The sequence below is a fragment of the Cynocephalus volans genome, chromosome 9 (genome assembly GCF_027409185.1).
Source record: "Cynocephalus volans isolate mCynVol1 chromosome 9, mCynVol1.pri, whole genome shotgun sequence".
NCBI lineage: Eukaryota > Metazoa > Chordata > Mammalia > Dermoptera > Cynocephalidae > Cynocephalus > Cynocephalus volans.
In genome coordinates this window covers 113273613-113301451 of record NC_084468.1, presented here as the reverse complement: position 1 = coordinate 113301451, position 27839 = coordinate 113273613, and the positions used below count along the sequence as shown (strand labels likewise).

General features: G+C 36.7%; 1 protein-coding gene across 1 annotated transcript in view; it reads left to right on the top strand.

The window, feature by feature from the left end:
• The window catches only part of SCLT1 (sodium channel and clathrin linker 1), a 226989-nt gene extending 199479 nt beyond the window's left edge, over nucleotides 1-27510 (top strand). Inside the window, exons 19-21 of the mRNA XM_063108441.1 lie at nucleotides 20497-20575; nucleotides 23037-23132; nucleotides 27087-27510. Coding sequence (XP_062964511.1) covers nucleotides 20497-20575; nucleotides 23037-23132; nucleotides 27087-27149 — 238 coding nt within the window. The 3' untranslated portion in view covers nucleotides 27150-27510. The remainder of the gene's footprint in view (nucleotides 1-20496; nucleotides 20576-23036; nucleotides 23133-27086) is intronic.
• Nucleotides 27511-27839: the final 329 nt, after the last annotated feature.

Below are 27839 nucleotides of genomic sequence, written 5' to 3'. Positions count from 1 at the left end.
TCCATGTGCTGAGAAGAATGTATATGGTATTTGGGTCTATCTCTTTCTTTAGGTCTAATAGTGTTTGCTTTAAACATCTGGCTGCTCCAATGTTCGGTAAATACATATTTATGATTGTTATGTCTTCTTGCTGGATAGATCCGTTTATCATTATACAGTGGCCTTCTTTGTCTCTTTTTTGGTTCTTGGTTTAAAGTCTATTTTATCCGATATAAGAATAGCTACTCCTGCTCATTTTCAGTTTCTATTTGCATGGTGTATCTTTTTCCATCCTTATGTGTGTCTCTACAGGTGAGATGAGTCTCTTGAAGACAGCATATTGTTCAGTCTATTTAATCCAATCAGTCAGTCTTTTGAGTAGGATATTTAATTCTTTTACATTAAGAGTTATCATTGAAAGGTGTTGATTTACTCCTGGCTTTTTATTGATTTTTGTCTGTATGTTTTAATTATCTTTTGTTCCTTTCTTTCCATTTTATTGTTTGTCTTCTGTGTTTGTTGGTTTCCTGATGTGGTTAGATAAAGTTCCTTTCTCTTTATTGTTTGCATTTTTGTTGTACTGGTGGGTTTTGTTCTTTCTTGTGTATTCATGGTAGTGATGGTTGTTTTTCAGATATCAGCTGCAGTACTCCCTTGAGGATTTCTTGTAAAGCTGGTCGTGTGGTGATAAACTCCCGCAATTTTTGTTTGTCTGGGGCATATACTATTTATCCTGCATTTCTGAAGGATAGCCTTGCTGTGTATAGTATTCCTGGCTGGAAATTTTTGTCATTTAATATTTTGAATATATTATCTCATTCTCTTCTGGCCTTTAGGATTTCTGATAAAAAGTCTGCTGTTAGTCTGATAGGGGCTCCCTTCTAGGTGACTCGACACTTTTCTCTTGTTGCTTTTAAGATTCTCTCTTTGTCTTTGAGCTTTGCCAGTTTGACTATAACATGTCTTGGAAAGGACCTTTTTGGGTTAAATCTGTTTGGGGATCTTTGAACCTCCTGGATCTGAAGGCCTATTATCTCTCACTATACCTGGGAAGTTTTCTGCTACTGTTTCATTGAATATGTTTTCAATGCCTTTTCCTTTTTCCTCTCCTTCTGGAACAGCCATGATTTGGATATTTATGCACTTAAGGTTATCTGCATCTACCATAGATTTTCTTCATTTTTTAAAATTCTTTTTTCTTGTTCACCTGGGTCATTTCGAAAAATCTGTCTTCAAGATCAGAAATTTTCTGTTCTGCTTGTTCTAGCCTGCTGTTTAAGCTTTCTGTTGTGTTTTTTATTTCATTGAATGAGTCCTTCAGCTCTGTAAACTCTGCCACATTCTTTTCCAGGGCATTGATTTATTTGTACATTTCGTCTTTCAGGTCCTGCATACTTCTTCTCATTTTGTTGTGTCATCTGAGTCTTCTTGTATCTTACTGAGTTTCCTTGGGATTGTTGCTCAAAATTCCTTTTCAGTCATTTCAAGGACTTCCTTTTCTATAGGAACTGGTATCTGAGAATTATTATATTCCTTTGGTGGTGTCATATTTTTTTTTCTCCCCGCCCCCATATTTCTACTATCTCTATGTGGTAGAGCAGTTGCTTTTTCTAGTACTCTGGAGTGAGGTTTGAAGAGAGAGAGTTCCTCTTGTAGATGTGTTTTATAATGACAGTTGAATGAGGTGTTTTAGTATTGGTTCCAGGTAGATGCAATAGTGTAGTCTCCATGTAGGTACTTTGGCTGAATTCAGTGTTGGAGGTAGGTGAGAGTCCTCTGGCCTAGTCCCTGGGGCACTTAGTATTGCCTTGCAGAGGTTGGTGACACTATGTTTGTTCATCAGGACATGGGCAAGCTCTCAAATTTTGGAGAGTAGCACCTTGGTGTCTTGTCACTCTTTGGTTATAGTTGGTGTTCCTGGGCAGGCCTGTTGTCACCCTGGCTAGCTCCCCCTGACCCTGCTGCATGCACTGTGGTATACTAGTGCTCCTCAATTTGAATGGGTGACCCTGGATGGGTTTTCTCTTTTTTCTTTAGTCTTTTCCTGGTCTCCATTGGTGACTCTCCTTCTGTCTATGCCAATGAGTTGTCAGCGAGTCACCTATGATGTAGCAGTGGCTGCTAGTGTGGGAATGAGGTGCCCTTGTGGCAGCAGTTGCTTGGTGGCAACTGTCATGGCCCATTCATTCAGCACTGATGTCTGCAGCAGTAGCAGGCAGTGTTGCTGATGGCACAGCTGCCTGTCATGCCAGTGCCCTTGGTGGCAGCAGGTCGGGCTCTTTGAGGGCAAGGCTGCTTACCACAGTCTCACATGGCTGCCTGTCATGCTAGCACTCTCGGCGATGGCTGGGTTGGGCTCTCAGGCAGGGCCCACTTACCAGAGTCCCACGTGTTGGACTGGTGCTCTGGGCAGCAGCTGGGTCGGGCTCTGGAAATGAATCTTAAGTTGAGATATAATGATAAAAAAGATTCTGTCTTTTAAAGATCAGAAGAAAGAACATTCCCAGAAGAGAGAACAGCTAATTCAAAGAACCCAAGGCAGGAACACACTTGGTATGGTTGAAGTAAAAGAAACAATGTGCAAAATGAGGACAATAATGTTAAAGGATGACATCAGATTTAGACAGTGTATTATGTTAAGCAATGCCTGCCACCACACAAGCAAACTGAAATCTTAGGGACTAAACACAGCACAGATTTATTTCTTGCTCATGTTATATTTCTAAGGCAATTTGGCAGGAAGGTTGTGCTGCTAGAGGAGCTGCCATCTTGAATATGTGATTTTCCAAGATTACCGGAACTGGGAAAGAGGGATGGAAAAGGAACATGGACCTGTAACTAACTCAGCTTTCAAATTATATATATCACTTCCTTTTACCTTCATTGGCCAGAACTAGTCACATCGACCCAACATAACTGCGTGTAATCTGGGAAATGTATGGAGCAAATGAAATGTTTGGTGAATACGACTGTCTCTGCTGCAGACAGACAGAGACCTGATCTTGTGTGGTTTTATTTGCCAGGCTAATAATTTTAAGTGTTAAAAAAAAGCTATTGGCCAGTTTTAAAAGGAGGATACACCTGACCTAATTTTTTGTTTTTAAAAAAAAGATCACTCTGGCAACCATGTTGAGAATGGAATTGAGTAAAAAAGCTGGGAAACCACTTAGAAGGCTATTGCAAGAGTCTTGTTAAAGACTAAGAAGAAAAAGAGAGATAGATTTGTTGGAAGATTTTTTTTTTTTCATTTTTAGTTAGAGGTAATAAAAGGTACTGATGGATTGGATGTGAAGTATGAAGGAAAAAATAGGAGTCAAGGATGATTCTTGGGCTAGTTTGCACATGATTTTTCTTTCTATGGATAACCTTTCCCTACTCCCCACCTGGAAAAATGTTTTTCCTTCCAGACCCACTCAAATGTCATTTTTCTGTAAGGCATTCCTCATTCCCCTGACAGATTGAGTTTTTCCTTTTCCCATAGGCATTCCACTCATTCCTCTTTAAAGCACTTACTGAAGTATATAGTATAACTATCATTTATGTCTGTCTCTCCTACAAGATCATGAGTTAACATCTGACCTGGCATATTCACTAAAATTTAAAATGAACTATTTTTAAAAATTGTATTGAATAATTGAACAAATGAATATACAATATGTAATATTTGCTTCTCTTCTCCAAAACAAACTTTAGATAGATAGATAGATAGATAGATAGATAGATAGATAGATAGATAGATAGATAGACAGACAGACAGACAGACAGGCAGACAGACAGACAGGCAGACAGGCAGACAGATAGATAGAGACTTACATAGCATTTGAGCCTAAAGAGTGCTCTTCATTCTCTAAAACGTAATTTCTAGGCTATACATCTGTAATGCTTGGCTGCCATAACTGTTTTTTTAAAGTTTTTTTTTTTCTTTTAATTAACAGGATGAGAGGCAGCTGCAGGTACCAGCAGATTACAAAATGCATGATTACTAGAAGTAACTGAAGCATATTATAGTTTAATTCAACAGAAAAAAAAAAAAAAAACATCTGGCACATGCTATGTTAATTTGTCATAAGAGAATTTCAAAGAAGGCGCTTGCTGCAGCTGGCAGATCCATCATTTTCCTGAAATGAACAGTACACCTTTTGTTTTTAGTTCTCTCATATACTATGAAACAGAACCTTATGTGATTTAATTTTCAGTCATCACTAAAGGATTTCATACACTGAGGGAATTTTCCCTTATGCTATATCAACCATAATCTACATGGCTTATCCTTATCTTAAACTGTACCTCAATAATAACGCAACAATTTGAATAATTATAGTAATTAATTATGCCTAAGGTGTTGGCCCAAATTTAAACTTCTTATCGCATGCATTAAGGAACCATAACTTCTCTCATTTGTTTTATTGAAAGTGTTTATGGTATCTTCAAAGAGATGGACGGATACATTGTAGGGAAAACCTTGTCATTACCTTCATAACCATACCATTTCAGTTAGTGTATGTGCCAGTGATATTCAGAATTGAAGTACATTTAAAGTGGAAATTCCCTCTTTCATTGTGGGTTAGGATATCCATGTCTATGACAGAAAGAAACAGAAAAGGGCTAATTATTATTATTATTTCCATGAACGGTACAGAAATATCATCTACCCAGTTGCTCAAGCAGAATTCTGGGTGTCATTCCTGAACTCCTCCTCACTCCTCCTCACACCCCTAAATCCAGTGCTACTAATTCTACCTCCTAAATATCTCTTGAATATGTTAATTTCTCTCTGATTACTAGATTTCAGGCTATCGACATTCCTCACCTGGATTACTGTTATAATCCCCTAATTTGACTCCAGTCTTACTTCCTTACTATTTTTCCTGCTATAATCAGCAAGATTTTCTGATGTCCAAATCTAATCATGTCACTTCTCTTCTTAAAATACTTCAGCGCCTCCCCAAGTGTATTCAGAATAAATCTCAATTTCCTATCATGACATATAAGGTTATTTGCAATCTATATTTCCTTGCATTTCCAGCTTCTTCCTCACTCACCTGCACCCCTAATTCCTAGTAGCATTCTATATCCCATACATATTGAATTTCTTTCCATTTCCTAAATTTATTATCCTTTCTTATTTCCTGGCCTTCACACATGGATTTGATTGTCTGTAACACTCTTCTTTTCCTTCCCCTCTATTTATCCATCTAACTTCTATTTATCTTTCATATATCAGCTTAAAAGCCTACTTCTTCAGGAGGGAGAGCTCTAATCCTCTAATCCTCCATATGTGTTCTCCTAGCACCGTGAACTTGATATAGCACTTACTGCCTATATTTTAAGCCGAGTAACTTTTCAGTATTTCTAGTAGTTCGTAAGTTTCACTATGGCAGTTACTGGATCTTGTTCCCCTTTTCTCCCCAGCACCTAGCATAGTATATGGCATTAACAGACACTCAATTCAGTATTTATAGAATAAATAAATTTTGTAATTCCTCCAAACTTATTTTAAGATACACACTTAACATTAGATGTTGTAAGTAAATTTTGCCTGTTACAGGTTGAATATCCCTTATCCAAAATGCTTGGGATTAGAAGTGTTTCAAATTTCCGATTTTTTCGGATTTTCAGATATTTGCAGAATACATACCAGTTAACCATCCCAAATCTGAAAATCCAAACTCCAAAATGTTGAAATGAGCATTTCCTTTGAGCTTTATGTTGGAGCTCAAAAAACTTCGGATTTTCAGATTTGAATGTTCAACTTATACTTTGTAACTTTGAGTTCATTCTTCAAATAACTTTTTAAAATAAGCTTCCTATGAATCATCTTTATAAAGAAAAGTTTAGAACACATTGGTTTTCCTAGCAGATGTTTCCTAAATTTATTATACCCCTTGATAGCTACTTTGAAAATATAATCACTGAATTAACTTATTAGTTCTGAAATGAGAGCCAGTAGTTAGCAAAAACTTTGAAAAAGCAAGATATATACGATATTAGAAGTGTTATTATTGAATGAACTAATCAACTGATTTTGTGGAATTAACTAATCTTCCCTAGGCTAAAAATCACCTTATGTTTGTCAGGCACTGTTCTAAGTTTTGTAAATGTAGCTTCCCATTTAGAACTTTCATTCTAATGGAGAGAGGGAAATAATAACAAGGTAAGTAACACATAAACAAAATAATTTTAGATGTTGTAAGTGGTATGAAGAAAATAGATGGGGTGATGTAATAGACAGTAACTAGGATGGGGGTAGGAGCTAGAAGGGCTGGACTGTTTTAGAAAAAAAGTAGTCTGAAAGGTGATTTTTAAACTGAGTCCTAAAAGATGAAAAAGTCAGGAAAATATCCCAGGCATATGGAATAATAGCAAGTACAAAATTCCAGTGTTAAGAAGGAGTAGAGCCATGTAAAATTAAGTATGGTGAGTGAAGAGAATGAATGCTATAAGGTTGAAGAGCTAAGCAGGGATCAGATCGTGAGTAGGCTTTTTTAAGCAAGATATTTTTACTTACTTTAAGTAAAATATTTAAGACTATTTTAAGTTAAAGTCCAACAGTGGGAAGTCATTGAAGGATTTTAAACATTCTCAGATTTTTAAAAGACCACTTTGGCTATGTGTGGAAAATATACTAGAGAGGAGGCAGAAATGGAGTGAGAGACCAGGTATTGGAGTGTTAGACTATTCCAAGCAGTAGATGATAGTGGCTTGGGTTAGGGTGTTGCCAGTGAAGTTGGAGAGAAGTGGGCAGTTTTGAAATATATTAGGGAGTTAGGACAGGACTTATCAATAAATAGAGTATAAGAGATGAGGAAAAGGGAGGAATCAAAGATGACACCTAAGCTTTTTGACAAGCAGCTAGGTAGATGGCAATTGCTGATGCTAGGAAGGAGGAAACATGGGAAGGAATAGATAGATAAGTAGTTTCCATTTTGGACAAATTATATTTGAGATACTTTTTAGTGTTCCTAGTAGATATGTCATTGAATATAAAAGTGAAGAACCCAAAGAGAGATCAGGCTAAAGATATGAATTTTGTAAAGTTGTATTTACAGTCGTGGACTAGATGAGGTCACTTAGGGCAGAGTGCAGATAGCAAAAGAAAGAACCTGGGACGATGACCTAAAGCTCTCTACTATATCTAAAGCTGACCTGACTGCTTTAACAAAACTGTGGTATTTTTAAATAACTAAGTGAGAAAAGATTTAAAACCTTGGGATGAATTTCTTTTTTTAGTGGTCAGGTCTTTTGAAACCATATGAAAAGGTGAGATTACAGTCTTTGTAGTTACTAACCATTTTGTCATGTACTAGGATTAAATATTTATTTTTTTGTTCAGAAAATCTACATTTTGCCATTTAGATCTCAATATTATAGGATGTTACAGATATACCTTACTAACTTAAGATGAGAAGCAATATGGTTTAATTGAGAGAATATTTTGATTTAAAGACTGGGTATGAACCCCATTTTTTCATTCAGTCACTGTGCGACCTTTGGAACATTAAATAACTGCTCTGGGTCTTAGGTCGTTTACTTATGAGATAAGAATAACTACTTTTCAGCCTTGAAGTAAAGATAAGGTACAGTAGAAACTCTTGTGACTCAACATTCACTTAATCATCTAGTAACATTAACCAGTGAACTAAATTCCTTTGCAAAGCGTACTGACTAATGTCCAAGGCATTCTACATGCCTCTACCTAATGGACGATACACTAGTGTCATTGTCTCTCATTTGCTTAACAAGTGTCAGTATTTGTTCCCAAGCCAGGTTTTGCCAATTGTACTTGTTTTAGAATTATGTAATTCAATTAAACATTAAATAAACCAGTGATATATGAGTTCAAAAAGAGAAAGTTATTATTTCCTTTAAAACCAAGTTGAATACTTTGGAGGATCTGCTATTGAATTAGGTATGGGCAAGCCAACTGTAAAAAAATGGAAGGAATACTATAAAAATTTAGAATAATTTTGCACTTGGATTGTTTGCCAAGTGCCTTTTAAATTCTTGTTACCACAATAATGAAACCAAAAGTGGAAATAATTGTAGAAGATACATTATGGATGTGATTTGTTTAAGAAAGACGTTGAACATTGAAATGCTCCAGCCAGTGTACCCATACTTTAAAAAAATAAAAAAATAAAACCCTACAAAAATTGTGTATATTCCAGGCGAAAAGCCCAGACAAAATTATGCTTCCTTAGGCCTCAGACTTTTTAAAAATCTGTTGTAATCTATGGACCCTCTTCCCAGAAAAGGTAAACAAAACACAAGATATTGCATATCATTTCAGGGTGTTTGCGAACATACCTGAAGCCTATCTTTGGACCACACATTAGCAACCCTTGCCTTAGGTTCTCACCCTTCCTCCACTGCTGCCTTGGACTACAGAACTGCCAATTTTAAGCCTGAGAAAGAAAAGAAAGTTAACTGCAAACAGTCAGGACAGAGGAGATACTTTCTATAGTTCACTGAATAATCCTGATAACCCACCAATGGTCTGATTTAATGACTTATCGATGTTCATTATGGTATTTTGTTTACTAAAGCATTTAATGTTTTCATAATAAATACAACGTAAATTGCTTTGCTTGTGAAATACTTAGTGAAATTTTACTCATATAGAAATTATATTTTGCAACTATATTTCTAAACTGGATTTTATAGATATCACTAGGATTTTCTATCACATAAACATGAATTATATAAGTGAACTAAAAATGTTTGAGACACTGATGAGCTAATCAATTCCCAGTGATACTATAAGGGAATAATTTTGCACTTGGATTTTCTCACTTTTCTATACATACTTTAAAATGAGTGGAAGATAATTTTGCCTTAAACCTTATAACATATTATATAATATGTCCAAAATTATAGAGAAATTGGGTGCAGTTTCACTTAAATTCTTTATTTAATGTAAAATACTCTTTAAGTACCATGCTGTAATGTCATACAGAAACTAGAAATGTTATCTATCTCCATGCCTTCTGGCAGACTACACTTAAATCATCCCTGATAGGTAAGAATGTTTCTGTTTTTAAAGATTTCCAGAGGAGAGATTCTATAGCTTTACTTGGCAAGTGCTGCAACTGTAATACCACGGTGAAGCTTCCTGGAAAGGCTTATTTAATGTTTATCCTAAATCATTCATGATACAGGGAGCTCTCAGTTATGTTCTCTAATGAAGGAAAAATTTCTCATAGACAGTACAGAGTTGGATCATCCTTCTGGGTCTTGTCTTTATCCCTGGAATGAAATGTTCTGACAGAGAAATAAGGAGTTGCAAAGTACTCACAGGCAGGCTCTAGGAAAGTCTCAGGAGATAGAGTTGGTGAAATCACTTTCTCTTCACCTTTTAATACTTTCTGAAGTTTCATTCACCAAACAACCGTAAGATTGAAGGAAATGATTAAATGAAAAGCAACCTTTTCTTAGTCACTACAAATCTTTGTAGAAAGAAGTAGAATATAAGTAAATCTAAATACATAAAAAAAACTTTATCTGTATTTTTTGTAGATTCCTCAGTAAATGTTTGTTGAGCAAATAAATAAAATTTTCTAACTGCTAGGTTTTCTATAGAAATTTAGCCATAAATCAGCAAATATTTATTGAATCCCTATAAGCAAGGCACTATAGTAGAAACTACAATCCCCCTTTTAAAAGTTTCTATTCTGTTTGTCTGTATGTATATGTATGTGTACATGTATGTATGTATATACACATATATAAATGCTAATTAGCATTATAATACAGGATCGATACATGTAATATATGAAATAAGTATCATAAAGGTTTCATGCGTGAAGAGAACTGTCTGGATTAAAATGCACTGGAAGGAGACATGGAAAGGAGTGTGGCAAGGGTAGAGTCTTAAAGAATGGGTAGGATTTAATAGGAACTCTAAAAAGGAGGATAAAGAAAATGACATAAACAAGTATACATGTAGCTTGTTTTTCAGAGACAGTAAGACTCCAACTGACGTAGAAGGCTCCTGTTGAAGATAAGTTACACAAAATTTTGGAGGATTTTGAATTCCATTCTCAGGAATTTGGACATTTTGTCCTATAGCAGATAGCCACGGAAGACTATTGCTCAAGGAGCAAATTACTGAAGTGGTGTTTTAGAAAGAGCAATATGCTATTGATATGTGGGTTAGAGAGAGAAAATCACTATATTAGTTGAGTACTTCTTTTTTTTTTTTTTTTTTTTTTTTTTTTGTCGTTTTTTCGTGACCGGCACTCAGCCAGTGAGTGCACCAGTCATTCTTATATAGGATCCGAACCTGCGGCAGGAGCGTTGCCGCGCTCCCAGCGCAGCACTCTACCAAGTGCGCCACGGGCTTGGCCCTGAGTACTTCTATATGTACCGTGCTGAGTACCTTAAATATATTTTTTCACTTGATATTGGGAGGCCCAAGCAGTTAGTTACTGCAATAAATCCAAGAATTAAATTCTAAGAACTTGAGTTGTGATGGTAACACTGACTAGGAATGAAGAAAAAATGCAAGTGACATTTCAAAGGAAGAATCCTTTCAGGAGCAAGCAAAATGTTATATTTAAGACAAAGGGACAAATAGGAGTTAACTTTAAGATTTTTAACCTACTTTCCTCTTCTCTGGCTGCCTCCAGGGTCATTTTTATTACCATTGCTAACTTTTTTTTTCTTTCTTTGAGCTGAGGAGCTACAATGTAATTAGATCACAGGCTATGTGTTGAAGCTAGACAAGCTGCTTCTGCGGAAGGGGGCGTGAAGCGTGAGGAGTCAGATACTGCCCGTGGGCCGGCCGTCCCGGGCTTCTGCTCCAACAGCCATCTCCTTTTCCTCTACCCCGTGATCCTTCATTGCCGAGCTCAGTTTCCTTAGAATTGTTCCATAGAGCCGCCGCCCGTCAGACTCCTCCCACGGCTGCTCGCGGCGCGGGGCCTCGCAGACCATGATCGACGAGCACCCTGCAGCCGGAGCCAGCGCGGCCGCAGCGTCCAGAGCCCGTGGGGGCTGCGGACCGGCTCGTGGTACAGGATATAATCAAGATAGCATACAAGTCGGTTCTTCAAGATGGCTGTGGCTGCGGCGGCTGGCGCGGAGTAGCTGAGGTGGAAAAGGTGGCCACTGGGCCTCAGGCAGCCGGGAAACTTGTGGACCTTCCTCTCGCCGTCTCTTAAGGGAGGACTGCTGCTGCTGGCCGGTCGGGGGCTGACCGCCACTTTGCCCTTGGCAGGAGAGGCTGCCTCATTTACAGGCAACAGCTTTGAAGTATGGAGCAGGAAAAGAACTGTTTCTTAGCTGCAAAAACGAGTCTCTAAACAAGGAACACGGCGCCAGGGCTGCTGTGGATGCAGCCAGGATCCCGGAGGCCGGGGCCGCACTGAAGGCGGCCAGCTGCCCTATTCAGGATTCGAGGTTTCAGGCCGGCATAAAAGAAGATTCCTGGGAGCGCCAGAGCCGTGCCGCGGGACCAATTGAGCAGCCCAAGGGGGCGTCAGCCGAGAACAGGACTGCGACAAAGAAGAGGCATAGAGGGAGCAGCCTGACCAGGCACAGCCCTGTGAGTGACCCCCGACCCGGCCCTGCTGGGGGGGGCAGACCCCCCCCCCCCCCCCCCCCCGCTTCCGCCTGCGTCACCGGGCCACTCACCGCCCCCGGGGCTGCCTCCATTTTCTCAGGTGGTGGCAGCTCCGGCCCAGCTCAGCCAAGCCTGTCCTCCTCACCAGGCTCGGCTCCTCACTGAGCCTTCCCACTTGCTTGCCCCGGCGCAGGGCTTCCCGGGGCCTGCGGGCTGGCCTCCCCTCCCACTCCCTCCGTGGTTCTCTGGCGGGGCTGGTGGTGTGGGGTGTCCCCATCCAGCGTCGAGAGGGCAAGGAAGTACGGGCTGGGCCGACTGTCACTCCACCGCACCCTGGGCTCCGGCCCCCATTAAACTTCCTGTTACTGGGAGGCAGATACCATCTCTGCAGCCACCAGTTCGGAAAACCGCCTAACCAATTTCTGCTTAGGAATAGTGTGGTTGGAGAGTTCCCAAGTCCGCTTGAACCTGCAGGAGAGCTGACTGCGGGCGGGCACCGTACTCAGTCCACGCCGGGGGGATACAAAGGTGAACCGTGTGCTGTGGGCTCCTCCCCCGAGGAGCTCACGCTCTGGTGTGGGAGATAAGACAAGTACACAAAGAACCGCTATACCAGGAGGAAGGTGATAAGTCCCGAGAAAGATCTACACAGTGCTACAAAGGCACCCAGAGCGACCGGTCGTCTGTGCCTAGCAGAACCCTGGTAGACTTCCTGGGCGAGGCGGTGCCGAGCAGGGTCTTGAAGGCCCAGCTGATAGACAAGGGTTGCAAAAGACACGTCCCAGCCGAGCCCAGTGCGCCCAGAGCGGGGAGACGTACGGCTAGGGAGGCAGAGACTTGACAGAAACCACACACCCTGTGGGGCCGGCCCTGCACGATACAACAGCCCGGGCCAGAGCCCACGGAACAGGGAGAAGTCCTGCACGGGAAGTGAAAGCTCAGCAGAGACCACACACCCTGCGGTACCACCCCGTGATCCAGCAGCCTAGCAGAATCCAAGCTGACCAGAGAGGTGGCTCCCTGGAGAGGCCCGAGGCCCAAGACCGGAGGCAACCATGCACACAAGGCACTAGAGGCCAACTGAGCAGTCACAGAGGTAGCCATACCAAATTGGCAACCACAGCAACATCTTAGTTAGTCAATAGTCTCAAACCGGTGGACTGTGAAACCCCCTGCCACAATAAATAAACATCAAAAAAAAGATACCAGAAATATAAAAAATCAAGAAAGTACACCACCAAAGGTTAATAAATCTCAAACTCTAGATACTATAGAACAAGAAGCCCTTGAAATAACTGATAAGGAATTTCGAGTGATAATTCTAAGGAAACTGAATGAGATACAAGAAAACTCAGCTAGACATCATAATGAAATGAGGAAAAGTATACAGGAACTGAAAGAGGAAATGTACAAGGAAATCAATGTCCTGAAAAGAAATGTAGCAGAACTTGCTGAACTGAAGAAGATTTTCAGCGAAATAAAAAACACAACGGAGAGTTTAACCAGCAGGCTTGTCGAAGTTGAAGAGAGAACATCTGAGGTTGAAGATGGGCTGTTTGAAATAACACAAGCAGACAAAAAGAAAGAAAAAAGAATCAAAGACATTGAAGAAAATCTGAGAGAGATATCAGAAAACCTTAAGCGCTCAAATATCCGAGTCATGGGTATTCCAGAAGGGGAGGAAAACGGAGATAGCATTGAAAACATATTCAACAAAATAGTGGCAGAAAACTTCCCAGGTATAGGAAATATCACAGATCTTCAGATCCAGGAAGCTCAACGATCTCCAAATGTATTCAACCCAAAAAGGCCTTCTCCAAGACATGTCATAGTCAAATTGGCAAAACTCAGAGACAAAGAGAGAATCTTAAAAGCTGCAAGAGAGAAGCGTCAAATCACCTATAAGGGAGCCCCAATCAGGCTAACATCAGACTTTTCATCACAAACCCTAAAAGCCAGAAAGGAATGGGATGATATATTCAAAATACTAAAAGACAAAGATTGCCAGCCAAGAATACTCTACGCTGCAAGGCTATCCTTCCGAAATGAGGGGCAAATAGTATATTTCTCAGACAAACAAAACCTGCAGGAGTTCACTACCACAAGACCACCCGTACAAGAAATCCTCAAGGGAGTACTGGGTTTGGTTCCTGAAAAATAACTACCACTGCCATAAAAACCCAAGAAAAATCAAAACCCACTAGTATAATAAAAATGGCATTCATGAAGAGAAAACAAGCAAACAAAAACGCTATCTACAACCTAAGGAACCAACAAACACAGAAACCAAACAGTAAATCAGAAAGCAAGGAACAAAAGACACCTAAGACAACCAAACAACCAATAAAATGCTAGGAATAAATCAACACCTTTCAATAACAACTCTTAATGTAAAAGGCTTAAATTCCCCAATCAAAAGACACAGGCTGGATGACTGGATCAAAAAGGAGGACCCAACTATATGCTGCCTACAAGAGACCCACCTCACCCATAAAGATTCACGTAAACTAAGAGTGAAAGGATGGAAAAAGATTTACCATGCAAACAGAAAAGAAAAATGAGCTGGAGTAGCTATTCTTATATCTGACAAAATAGACTTTAAACTAAAAACCATAAAAAGAGACAATGAAGGACACTACTTAATGATAAAAGGACTGATGCATCAAGAAGACATAACAATCATAAATATGTACGCACCCAATGTTGGAGCAGCCAGATTTATAAAACAAACTCTATTAGACCTAAAGAAGGAAATAGACACTAATACCATAATAGCAGGGGACCTGAACACCCCACTGTCAATATTAGACAGATCATCTAGGCAAAGAATCAGCAGAGAAACACAAGATCTAAACAATACTCTAGACCAATTGGAATTGGCAGATATCTACAGAACATTCCATCCAACAACCTCAGAATATTCATTCTTCTCATCAGCACATGGATCATTCTCCAGGATAGATCACATATTAGGTCACAAATCAAGTCTCAATAAATTCAAAAAAATTGGAATTATCCCATGTATTTTCTCAGACCACAATGGATTAAAACTAGAAATTAATAACAAACGAAATTCTGGAAACTATACAAACACATGGAAATTAAACAGCATTCTACTTAATGACATATGGGTCCAAGAAGAAATCAAGCAGGAGATCAAAAAATTTATTGAAACTAATGAAAATAATGATACATCATACCAAAATCTGTGGGATACTGCAAAAGCAGTATTAAGGGGGAAATTTATTGCATTAATTGCTCACCTCAGAAGAATGGAAAGATGGCAAGTGAACAACCTAACACATCACTTTAAAGAACTAGAAAAACAAGAACAATCCAAACCTAAAGTTAGCAGAAGGAAAGAAATCATTAAGATCAGAGCAGAACTGAATGAAATTGAAACCCAAAAAACAATACAAAAGATCAATGAATCAAAAAGTTGGTTTTTTGAAAAGATAAATAAAATTGACAAACCATTAGCATGGCTAACAAAAAAAAGAAGAGAGAAGACTCAAATAACAAAAATTAGAAATAAAAAAGGCGATATTACAACTGATTCATCTGAAATACAAGGAATCATTCGAGACTACTATAAACAACTATACGCCAACAAATTTGAAAATCTGGAGGAAAAGGAAAAGTTTCTGGACACACACAAGCTCCTAAAACGGAACCATGAAAACGTAGAAAATTTGAACAGACCAATAACAATAAAGGAGATTGAAGCTGTTATCAGAAGGCTCCCAACAAAGAAAAGCCCAGGACCAGATGGATTCACAGCAGAATTTTACCAAACATTCAAAGAGGAATTGACACCGATTCTTTACAAACTATTCCAAAAGCTTGAAACAGACACAAATCTCCCAAACTCATTCTATGAAGCAAACATCATCCTGATACCAAAACCAGGTAAAGATATAACCCAAAAAGAAAACTATGGGCTGATATCCTTGATGAATATAGATGCAAAAATCCTCTCTAAAATACTAGCAAACAGAATACAGCAACACATACGTAAAATTATTCACCACGATCAAGTGGGATTCATCCCAGGGATGCAAGGTTGGTTCAACATACGCAAATCAATAAATGTGATACACCATATTAATAAACTCAAACACAAGGACCATATGATCATATCTATAGATGCTGAAAAAGCATTTGATAAAGTTCAGCACTCATTCATGACAAAGACCCTCTATAAGCTAGGTATAGAAGGAAAGTATCTCAACATAATTAAAGCCATATATAACAAACCCACTGCTAATATCATCCTGAATGGGGAAAAGCTGAACACTTTTCTTTTAAGAACAGGAACTAGACAAGGATGCCCACTCTCACCACTCCTATTCAACATAGTGTTGGAAGTACTAGCCAGAGCAATCATAGAAGAGAAGGAAATAAAGGGCATCCAGATTGGAAAAGATGAAGTCAAACTGTCCCTGTTTGCAGATGACATGATCCTATATATCGAACAGCCTAAAACCTCTACAAAAAAACTCTTGGAATTGATAAATGATTTCAGCACAGTTTCAGGATACAAAATCAACACACAAAAATCAGTAGCATTTCTTTTCTCCAATAGTGAACATGCAGAACGAGAAATGAAGAAAGCCTGCCCATTTACAATAGCCACCAAAAAAATAAAATACTTAGGAACTGAGTTAACCAAGGAGGTGAAAAATCTCTATAATGAGAACTACAAACCACTGCTGAGAGAAATTAGAGAGGATACAAGAAGATGGAAAGATATTCCATGCTCTTGGATTGGAAGAATCAACATAGTGAAAATGTCCATACTACCCAAAGTGATATACAAATTCAATGCAATCCCCATCAAAATTCCAAAGACATTTTTCTCAGAAATGGAAAGAACTATCCAGACATTTATATGGAATAATAAAAGACCACGCGTAGCCAAAGCAATGCTGAGCAAAAAAAATAAAGCTGGAGGCATAACACTACCAGACTTTAAGCTATACTACAAAGCTATAATAACCAAAACAGTATGGTACTGGCATAAAAACAGACACACTGACCAATGGAATAGAATAGAGAATCCAGAAATCAACCCACACACTTACTGCCATCTGATCTTTGACAAAGGCACCAAGCCTATTCACTGGGGAAGGGACTGCCTCTTCAGCAAATGGTGCTGGGATAACTGGATATCCATATGCAGGAGAATGAATCTAGACCCATACCTCTCACCATATACCAACATCAACTCAAAATGGATTAAGGACTTAAATATACACCCTGAAACAATAAAACTTCTTAAAGAAAACATAGGAGAAACACTTCAGTAAATAGGACTGGACACAGACTTCATGAATATGACCCCAAAAGCACCGGCAACCAAAGGAAAAATAAACAAATGGGATTATATCAAACTAAAAAGCTTCTGCACAGCAAAAGCAACAATTAACAGAGTTAAAAGACAACCAACAGAGTGGGAGAAAATATTTGCAAAATATACATCTGACAAAGGATTAATATCCAGAATATATAAGGAACTCAAACAACTTTACAAGAAAAAAACAAGCAACCCAATTAAAAAATGGGCCAAAGAGTTAAGTAGGCATTTCTCTAAGGAAGATATACAAATGGCCAACGGACATATGAAAAAATGCTCAACATCACTCAGCATCCAGGAAATGCAAATCAAAACCACACTGAGATACCATCTAACCCAGTTAGGATGGCTAAAATCCAAAAGACTCTGAACGATAAATGCTGGCGAGGTTGCGGAGAAAAAGGAACTCTCATACATTGTTGGTGGGACTGCAAAATGGTGCAGCCTCTATGGAAAATGGTATGGAGCTTCCTCAAACAATTGCAGATAGATCTACCATATGACCCAGCTATCCCACTGCTGGGAATATACTCAGAGGAATGGAAATCATCAAGTCGAAGGTATACCTGTTCCCCAATGTTCATCGCAGCACTCTTTACAATAGCCAAGAGTTGGAACCAGCCCAAATGTCCATCATCAGATGAGTGGATACGGAAAATGTAGTACATCTACACAATGGAATACTACTCAGCTATAAAAACGAATGAAATACTGCCATTTGCAACAACATGGATGGACCTTTAGAGAATTATATTAAGTGAAACAAGTCAGGCACAGAAAGAGAAATACCACATGTTCTCACTTATTGGTGCGAGCTAAAAATTAATATATAATTCTCACACACACACACACACACACACACACACACACACACACACACACACACACACACAAACGGAGGGAGGGGAACAAGATATAACAACCACAATTACTTGAAGTTGATACGACAGGCAAACAGAGGGGACATTGGTGGGGGGGAGGGAGGAGGGGGGGAGGTTTTGGTGATGGGCATCAATAATCAGCCACAATGTATATCGACAAAATAAAATTAAATAAATAAATAAATAAATAAAATGAAGCTAGGAAAAAAAAGATTTTTAACCTAGACAACTAAGGCCGAGATATCAGTATAAAAATTAAGCAGCAGGATGAGAAGTAGGTTTTCAAGACAATGCAAAAAGTTTGATATTAGGCATGTTAGGTTTGAATATAAGATGAGTTTTAAGGAAGAAGTGAGAAGTAAAGGTTTAGTTTATTAGGTTGGAAACCTATTATTAAGTTTCCAAGTATGTAAGTACTTATATTTCTAGAATGCGTAATACACACACTCATTCACATACTATTTCATTTATTCATTTAACAAACCTTTAGCAATTGCTTGCCCTGTTGCAGTACAGAGCAGTACAGAAGTTTTTGAATCCTGACTCTACTACTGACAAGCTAGGCAAGTTACTTAACTTTATTTTTAAATAACTCTGTTTTTTTAATTTTCTCATAGGTAAAATTGGAGATCTCATAGGATTGTCATGAAAACTAAGTTAATTTATGAGATCACCTAGAACAGTGCCTGGCACATAGTAAGCACTATGAAAGTGTTTTCTGTTATTATCACCATCATCATCACCTTCACAATTATTTGCCAGGCTCTGTTGAGTACTAGATTTGAAGGATACAAAGATGAATAACAAAGTTGCTTACTATCCAGTGAGGGTAACAGAGCTTGATATACAGAGAAATAAGTATCTACACAGATAAAAAGTAACTTAAAGTATATTTTCATTTAATGATTTGTATCTTTGTGATTTTAAATTTTGTGGAAAATTATTACTGTCCATCATTCAGATCATTGTCTGGGTTAAGTAAGTAGATAGTTTAGGCATCAAATTATGCAGTAGGTGTATGTCCAAAAAGATTTTGTATAAACCAGATGTGGACTAACTATAAATGTGATCGTTGTTTCATCTTAACTATACTCACGGGTTATTTTACATCAGTACTAAAGTACATAATTACATTTGTAATTACATTTGGCCTGGAAGACTGGCCACGTTATTATTTTGTTTTTCTTTGTTTTGTTTTTCCTTATGTTGGGGGGCAGTAATTTTAAGCTGCACAAGATACTTTAAAGTAAGCACAATAATTTATTCTACATTATCATTACCACCAAAATAAAACTAAGATAAAACATTCTGGTTTGTCGTAGAATTAATGAAAGATATTTAAACTCCTCATAGTCAGTGAAACTGTATTGATGCAGCCACTGAGTTAGAATAATCAGTCTCCCTCATAGTCTATAAGTGCTAGGATGGCAGCAACTATGTTTACCACCACTACCTTGTGCCCTGCCCATAATGAGGTTTCAATAAATATTTGCATAACTCAGTAGTGGACAACATTACTTTTTGTTCTGTCCTGTATTACAAATTGCTTGCTAATTTTAACAACTGTTCACTCAGATATAGGACACTTGAGGGACTTACCAAGTTTTGAAGCTGTTTGCATGGCTCATTTGAAAAAAATCAAAGCTGAGGTTATTTTGGAAGTGTTAATTGTTGGTTGATTTAAGAAGCACAAGTAAGGTCAAAGAATAAAAGCCAATACTGAATTAACTATTTTAATACTCAGAAATTGATTTGATCTTTTTTCTGATTAATTTATTTTTAAGACTACTACATGGTATCTGCTCTTAACCTGGGACTCTTGGAACGATCTTTGGCCAAAAGCAATATAATGCTTAAATGTTGAACAACAACAAAAAAAAAGATGACAGTTCTGTGCATAAGATAATTTCAGCTAATGAATCATAAAGGATATAAATGAACAAAATATAGTACATACACAACCAAAACGTAAAAACCCATCCTGAATATACTGCACTGAAATGATGTTGGAGTTATTGTTACCTTAAATTGTGAACAATTGAGCTTCCCTAAGAAGCACTGTGTACAAATATAAATCCTAAAAATGCATACTATAGCGATGAAGCACACAGTAGCTTATGAGATTTTGTACTAAGAAATACTGTACCTGTTTGATATGAGTATACTTTCATACTAATGCCTAATATAATATATATAATATATACTTTCATATTAATGCCTAACAGTATCTCACGATAATAATATTGAAGACATGTTTGCACTTTTAAAATATGTGTTTTTATTTTGCTTTTTTATTGTGGTAATATATATATATAACAAAATTTACCGTTTTAATTGTGATAAATTGTGATTTTTTAAATTGTGATAAAATACACATAACATAAAATTTACCATCCTAACTGTTTTCAAGTGTACAGCTCAGTAGTGTTAAGTATATGCACATATATTATACACACATAAGTATATACACATACATAGTTGTGCAGCTGACCTCCAGAATATATGTGCATTTGATAAAGAAATGAATGAGCTCTGAGAGATGATGTATTAATAAGTGACTTTACTTTGCACCTAAAGGTGATATTTTTGTTCAAAACATGAACATTTACCTTACTAATAAAGAACTCTATCTTATTTTAGATTTTGAGCAATTATATTCATGGCTTTGGGTTTTGGGGGTTTTTCTTGTTTTTTGTTTTTATGCTTTCTCCTAATAGGAGTGAGCTGAGTCGACAGAAACTTCATACCCAAGAGCTGCTTTCTCAGCTGGAAATGGCAAATGAAAAGATAGTTGAGGTAAGATAATGACTCCCCAGGGAAGCACTTTCTGCTGCAGCTTGATACACGTTATAGAATTTTACCTGAGCCAAATCCAAATTAATTCTCTACTTGGAAATAACCACACAGAAATCATCCATAACCCTAAAAGTTTACACATAATATAATGTGAATAAAAGCTTTGAAAGTCAGTGGATCCATCACATGTAAATGATGAAAGGTAAAGTTCTTTCAGTTTCACCAGTATGACTTATGCAGTGTTTCAGAGAATGGGTTAAAATCCTCTTTATTCCTCTGTATCTCTAAGATTTATTTTAACCCATTCTTATTTTGTTTTAATCCATCACAAGACACATACAAAATACTTTTCCTACTAGAATATATTAAAATATATTTAGCTTGATGTCTTACACTAAATATACTAAAAGTTCATCATTTTTTTTTCCTTTGAGGCTTTAAAAAAGTAAATAATTTCTGGATTATAATTGGGGCTTTCTAGAACTCTAGGTCTTCATTTGATGTTTTAACTCTGAATATGTTTGTTAGAATTTCATCAATAGGGTAATACGATTTACTCTCTCTTTATAGTCTACCATAGGAGCCATAATGCAATCATTACTCTTAAGTATCATGACCCTATAAATTGATATAAGCCATTTAGGAAATAATTAAGGACTAGCCATTAAAATACTCTTTAATGTAGCTTCCACTTCCAGAAATCTGTTCTAAGGAAGTAATTTAAAATATAAAAAAATGTAAAGAAAAATATTCAACACAGTAATGTTAATAATATTAGAAAGTCAAAAGCAACTAAAATGATGAGTTGAAAAGGAATGGTTGCATATATTATGATTTACCCAGTATGAACTGTTCCTTAACCATTATGGTAGCAGTATAGAAAAATGTGCATTATATGTAGTCTGATTATAAATATGAAAATGATTATTATAGATGGTGGAATTCCCTTCCCCACCCCCGACAAGTTTTCTCTAATGTAGGATATGCCTCTTAAAATTTAGGACTACATATTAAAACATCTTGATATATTGGAACAGCCAATATAGTTCTATTCATAAAATTTAATTTTGCTTTTGAGCATAAAAAATATAATGAGCTCATTTTCACAAGATATTGTTATTTTGGGCCGGCCCTGTGGCTCACTCGGGAGAGTGTGGCGCTGAGGCGGCGGGTTCGGATCCTATATAGGGATGGCCGGTGTGCTCACTGGCTGAGCGTGGTGTGAGCGACACCAAGCCAAGGGTTGCGATCCCCTTACTGGTCAAAAAGAAAAAAGAAAAAGAAAAGCAAGATATTGTTATTTCAATATTTTATATTATTAGGCATGACATTTGCTCTTACTACTTGTTTGTTGGGATGAGGGAACTATCTAGTTCTTCATAGAAAATGTTTTTCTAGCTACTCTTGATTTGGCTTGTATTATTCTCCCAATTCAGAAAAGTGCCAGAAAAACTATATAACAATTCCAGTTGTACAAAAATATTTTTTTCAGATGCACTATAACCAGGCTAATAAGTATGGAGAGAGCTAATGCATTTTTTAATTGACAGATTATTTGAATTCATCTGCATGACAGTATGTTGTGACAGCTTTGTATTCATGATGCCTGTATGAGATAGTTCCTGCCATAATAAAGTATTGCAAACCAGGTGGCTTGAACAACAAAACATTATTGTCTCACAGTTTTGGAGGCTAGAAATCTGAAATTGAGGTGTCCGCAGTGTTGGTCCCTTCCAAGGGCTGTGAGGGAGAAGCTGTTCCAGGCTTCTCTCCTAGCTCTGGTAGCCTCAAGCATTCCTTGGCTTATAGATGGTGTTCTCTCTGTTTATTCATATTGTCTTCCCTTTATATACATATCTATCTCTGTGCCCAATTTTCCCCTTTTTATAAAGACACTAATATGGATTATGGCCCACCCTAATGACTTCATCTTAACTTGATCATCTGCAAAGACTCTATTCCCAAATAAGGTTATATTCACAGATACTGGGGGTTAGGACTTCAGCATCTTTTGGGGCGACACAATTTAATCCATAACAATGCCTACTAACTCTATTGACCCTAATAGCCTCTGGAGTATGCAAATGTTTTGAAGAACACACAAAAACAGTTCATCCCAATCCTACTGAAGCTCTGGTTTTAAGGCCCAGCAGTCTGTGTTTTCATTAACTCTGTAGGTGATTCTAAAGCAGTGATCTAGCATCTCAAGGGTAACAGCTCAAAAACTGTAAGTTTTGTTTTTAACTTCTGATTCACTTTGCCTTGGATTTGTTCATTCACTTTCTTTGGGGGCATGGAGGGAAAAAAATAACGTACTAAAAATGTAAAACCACTTAGAGATAATATTAGCTTTGTATTTTATAAATGGTAAAATGACATCCAGATTTTCCATTGATTATACCACAAAACATCTCCGTGTCACATATTGATTTCTAACTTGTTTTATATTTCCTCTTAACAGAATGAAAAGTTAATTCTAGAGCATCAAGAAAAAGCCAACAGACTTCAAAGGCGTCTAAGTCAGGCGGAAGAGAGAGCTGCTTCAGCCTCCCAGCAGGTAGGCAGCATCCTCATTATCTTAAGAATAAACAGTCTGAGTAGATCAAAGATAAGAAAAGTTCCTCAGAAGTTCCCAGTAAACTAGTAGTTTTATTTTTTACTTGATTAACCTATTTAAAATTAGTCCCTTTAATATTTGAGGTTGAAAAAGTAAACTTGAGAAACAAAAATGAATATCAGTATCCTCCAATTGACACCTACGTCTAAAACTGCACTTTTCAATATGGTAGCTCTTAGCCACAGGCAGCTATTTAAATTTAAATAAAATTAAAAATTGAGATTCTCAGTCACACTAGCCAGATTTCAAGTACTCTATAGCCATATCTAGCTGTGTGGATATAGAACATTTCTATGATCACAAAAAGTTCTGTTAGACAACACTGCTCTAGAATTACATTCTGTCTAAGACTAGGCAGATATTCACTGACAGATTTGAAAATGGATAACATTGCTTTGAATGCAGTATTTCAAATTGCACTGCCTTTGTTTTTATTTTAGTTTTTACAGAGAAAAACTACTTGGCTTACAAGTTAACTTCATTTAATGCTTATTTGTATGTGACGAAGTAAATATAAAATACAATTTTATAAAAGTTGTCCAATGTGAAATAGAGTAGAAAATGCATCAGTATAATACTAAGGGGTAATTTTTCATAACACACACATCATATAAATGAAATGGGCCATTTGTCCTAAAGTAGGCAAAATAGTCCCTCCTATTAGGAACAAAATGAGACCAGTTCACTGATTATAAAGATAGGCTGGAAACAGACATCTGAATTGGGTAGATAGATAAATAAATAGGGCAAGCAGACAATAAAAACAAATGAGGTTTCTATATTATTAATTGTATTTGGTTATTAATGTACTGTTCCAATCAAAATTAATTATTGTTAGCTACTACAGCATTTTATGTATAGTAAAACAACTCTACTCACTGAATTTATGTTCATGTTTATAGATGTTTTTTAAATCTACTTGTAGTATGAACATGGCACTTAAAATCCAATAATTATTTACCTTCCTATTCCCCTCCCTCTTGAAAGTAATTGTAGCCTGTCGAATAATTTTAATATCTTATGAAGTTAGTAATTAATTAATGGATTAACCAATTAATCATTTAAGAATTCATTTATTTATTTAGATTATTAAATAATAGGAGTCAAGGTGCACTAAGCAGTATCTTGGAGAGGATGTGTTTTGGTGTCAGGCAAATCGCCTCGTGCCATTAAGTAGCCATGTGACTTTGGGCAATTTCAACTTCTCTAATCCTGAATTTCCTCATGTTTAATGTAGAGTAATAACACTTCCTTCTTATAGTTACTGAAAGATCAAAAGAATTAACACGTGTAAAGCATTTAGCATAGTGGTAATATATAGAGATACTTAGATAGATATAGGAGAAATTAAATTTCTATATTACAATCCCTAAAGCTTCCCATTTACCTTTTTAAGGAATATGGTAAAGAAAATGCCTACTTAAAATCAACTACCTTGAGTTCTGTAGTAAAAAGGGTACAGTTACAGAACCTTAATTAGGTAATTCATTTGGCATCTAGTTTAGTTTTCCTCCTGACAGAATTAAACCTAAACAGTCCAATAATGACATTTCTTCTGTTATTTAAAATCTCCAGTGGAAAAGATTCTATTCTTCTTTTTGTGAGCCTTTTTAAAATGTTTTGTCAGTAACCACTTCACAAATTTTTAAGTAACAAATTTTTCCTTAAGCTTTTCACCTTCCAGTCTCTTGTTATTTGAAGATGGAAAGAAATCATTCAGCATTCTCCCCATATACAAGAAGGAATTTCTTCCCTAGAATTAATATTTTTTTCTATTTTATATGAGTTCAAGTGATAATCTTTCTTTATAAGACACATATTCAGTTTTTTTCATCTTTATCCTTGCCTTTCTAATTTTCTCATTTTCCTCTGAAAACTGGAAATTGCTATTGGAAATAATATCCTACTAAGAGCATGATATTTAATGACATAAAAGGAGTTAACAGATATTATTGTCTCTAACACATCATACTTACCATAGTGCAGCCCAGCATCATGTTATTGGTTCAACACAAGCCCTAAATTGTGCTGATTCAGTCATGCTCTAAATGTGCTATTCTGATTAACTTTGTCTATACATTCTCTAAATCTAGTGTACCACTCTAAACTGCTGAGTGCCATACTATGTTCTTTTGACAATGTGACAGTTTTTAAAATCAGTGTGGTGAAGCCTTTCTGTGCAAGAACACAAAACCTAGAAGCTATGAAAAAAAAAATTGATAAATGTGACCACATAAAATTTCAAATTTCTGCATCAAAAAGTCATAAAATCAATAACAAATGGAGAAAAATGTCTGTAATACATATGAGAAAAGTATGAGAAAAGTCTGATATCCTAAACACACATAAAAAATGCCTAAGTCAAAAAAGAAAAGTGGTACAATAGACAAATAAAGGACATTTACATAAAAGAAAAGGCAGACAGCTTTTATTTTTTTTATTTATTTATTTTTATTATTATTTTTTTTTATAAAGATGACCGGTAAGGGGATCTTAACCCTTGACCTGGTGTTGTCAGCACCACGCTCAGCCAGCGAGCTAACCAGCCATCCCTATATGGGATCCGAACCCGGAGCCTTGTTGTTCTCAACACCGCACTCTCCCGAGTGAGCCATGGGCCGGCCCCCAGACAGCTTTTAAACATTTAAAAAGGTGCTTATCCTCACCCATAAGACAAATACAAATTTAAACTGTAATCACATCATTTTCCACCTATCAGATCATGAAGTCTGATAATATATCGTGCTGGCACTTTCACACATCACTGATGTAAGGGTACATTGATACAATCTGTTTGGAGCCTAGTTTGGCAGTATCTTGCAAAAATTGTAAATGTACATAATCTTTGACCTGTATTTGCACCTGGAAAAGTCTTTACAAGGAAGCAAACATGTAAAAATACTAATTACAGCATTGCCTCTAATTTTAAAATATTAAAAACTATCCCCCCAAAAATATATTAAAAACTAGCCAAATACCCAACAATAGGAGACCATTTAAGTTATGGATTACCCATACAGGGAGTAGTTTACAGCTGTTAAGAGGAATATGGGGGATCTAATATGGAATTATTTCTAATGTAAGTCATTTAGAAAAAAGAAAGATGAAAAGTGTATATAGTTACTTTATTATTTTTAAATAAAAAGGAGTAAGGAAATATATACATATATTCTCATTTAGAATATTTCTAGAAATATACTTAACAACTGGAAACAATGGTTATATCTGGAGAGAGGGCTATGGAATGAAAGACAGCAATGGGAAGGAGACTTCCTTTATGGTGTATACTCTTTTGTACTGTTAAATCTTTTTTATCATGTATATACATTATCAATTCCAATTAATATTTAAAGATTATTTTCCTATTAGTCTTTTCTTACTATGATCTATCATCTTTTTAAAAATTTTTTTATTTATTTTGTGAGCGTGTGTGTGTGTGTGTGGTGGTTGGCCAGTTCAGGGATTGAATCCCGGACCTTGGTGTTACCAGCACCAGGCTCTAACCTACTGAGCTAACCAGCCAGCCCCTACCATCATCTTTTCATTTCCAGCCCCACATTGTGATAGCACACACTTAATGTGCACTTTAGACACTTTTCTGATTAAGTTTCATCTAGATGTTTTTCATCTATCTGTGCAATATGTTTTGGAATTCTAAGTGTATCACTCTGAGGTATGAAATGTTATAATTGACATGCATTTCTCCAACATAATACAGAAATTTTAAAGTCTCAAGAGTAAAATAGAAATGAATACAAAAAAATGATCTCTTACAAGACTCCTTCCAGTAAAATTATTTTCAATAATTGTAGGTTGTGATGCTTTGTACTTTGTATTAATCTGAGATTTCCGTAGAAAACGTAACTACTTACTGATTGTTTATTTTAATTGCAGCTCAGTGTGATTACAGTGCAGAGAAGAAAAGCAGCCTCCATGATGAATCTGGAAAATATTTAAAAGTATTCATAGTTCACTCACAGAACTTTAGAGTTGGGAAAGCTGTTGGACTAAAAGTGTATTGAAATGGTAAAGCCTGCAGAGAATGGTTAAAGCTTCTGTCATTTTGCATAAGCATTTTCCATTCTGTCTTGAGGGTTATTGGAAAACAGAACAGTGACAGCTTCCTGTAAGTAAAGAAAATATAATCCTATATTGAGCTTCAGTGGAGAATAAAGCCAGCTGAGAAGAACTCATTGCCTTCATCGAAGTGTCTATTTTTTAATTCCCCTTTTCCCCTTGGAAGACCATAATAATTTTCAAACTCTGCTAATCATGAGAAAGAGGTTTTAAGAAAATTCTAGAATTTAATATTTCAGGTTCCAGGATTTGAGAATTTTACATCCAATTGTTACTCCTAACTTTTTTTTAAGTTCTTAAGTATTTGTTTTATTATGAACTCATAATAAATTGTGCACTTTTCTAAAATAATGCTGTCATGTATTTTAATGTATAATTGTACTGATTCATTTTTAACTTACATGGTTTCTAGTATTTATAGAACTAAATATTTGAGAACTTGGGAGGATTTTATACATATTATTCAAAGTAGTACTAATCAAATGGAGATCTTAGATTCTGAGAGTGCATGGCATTGAACTATTGCAGTCCTATGGATCGTCAGAGATCTGTGTAGTTATTCTGTGCTCC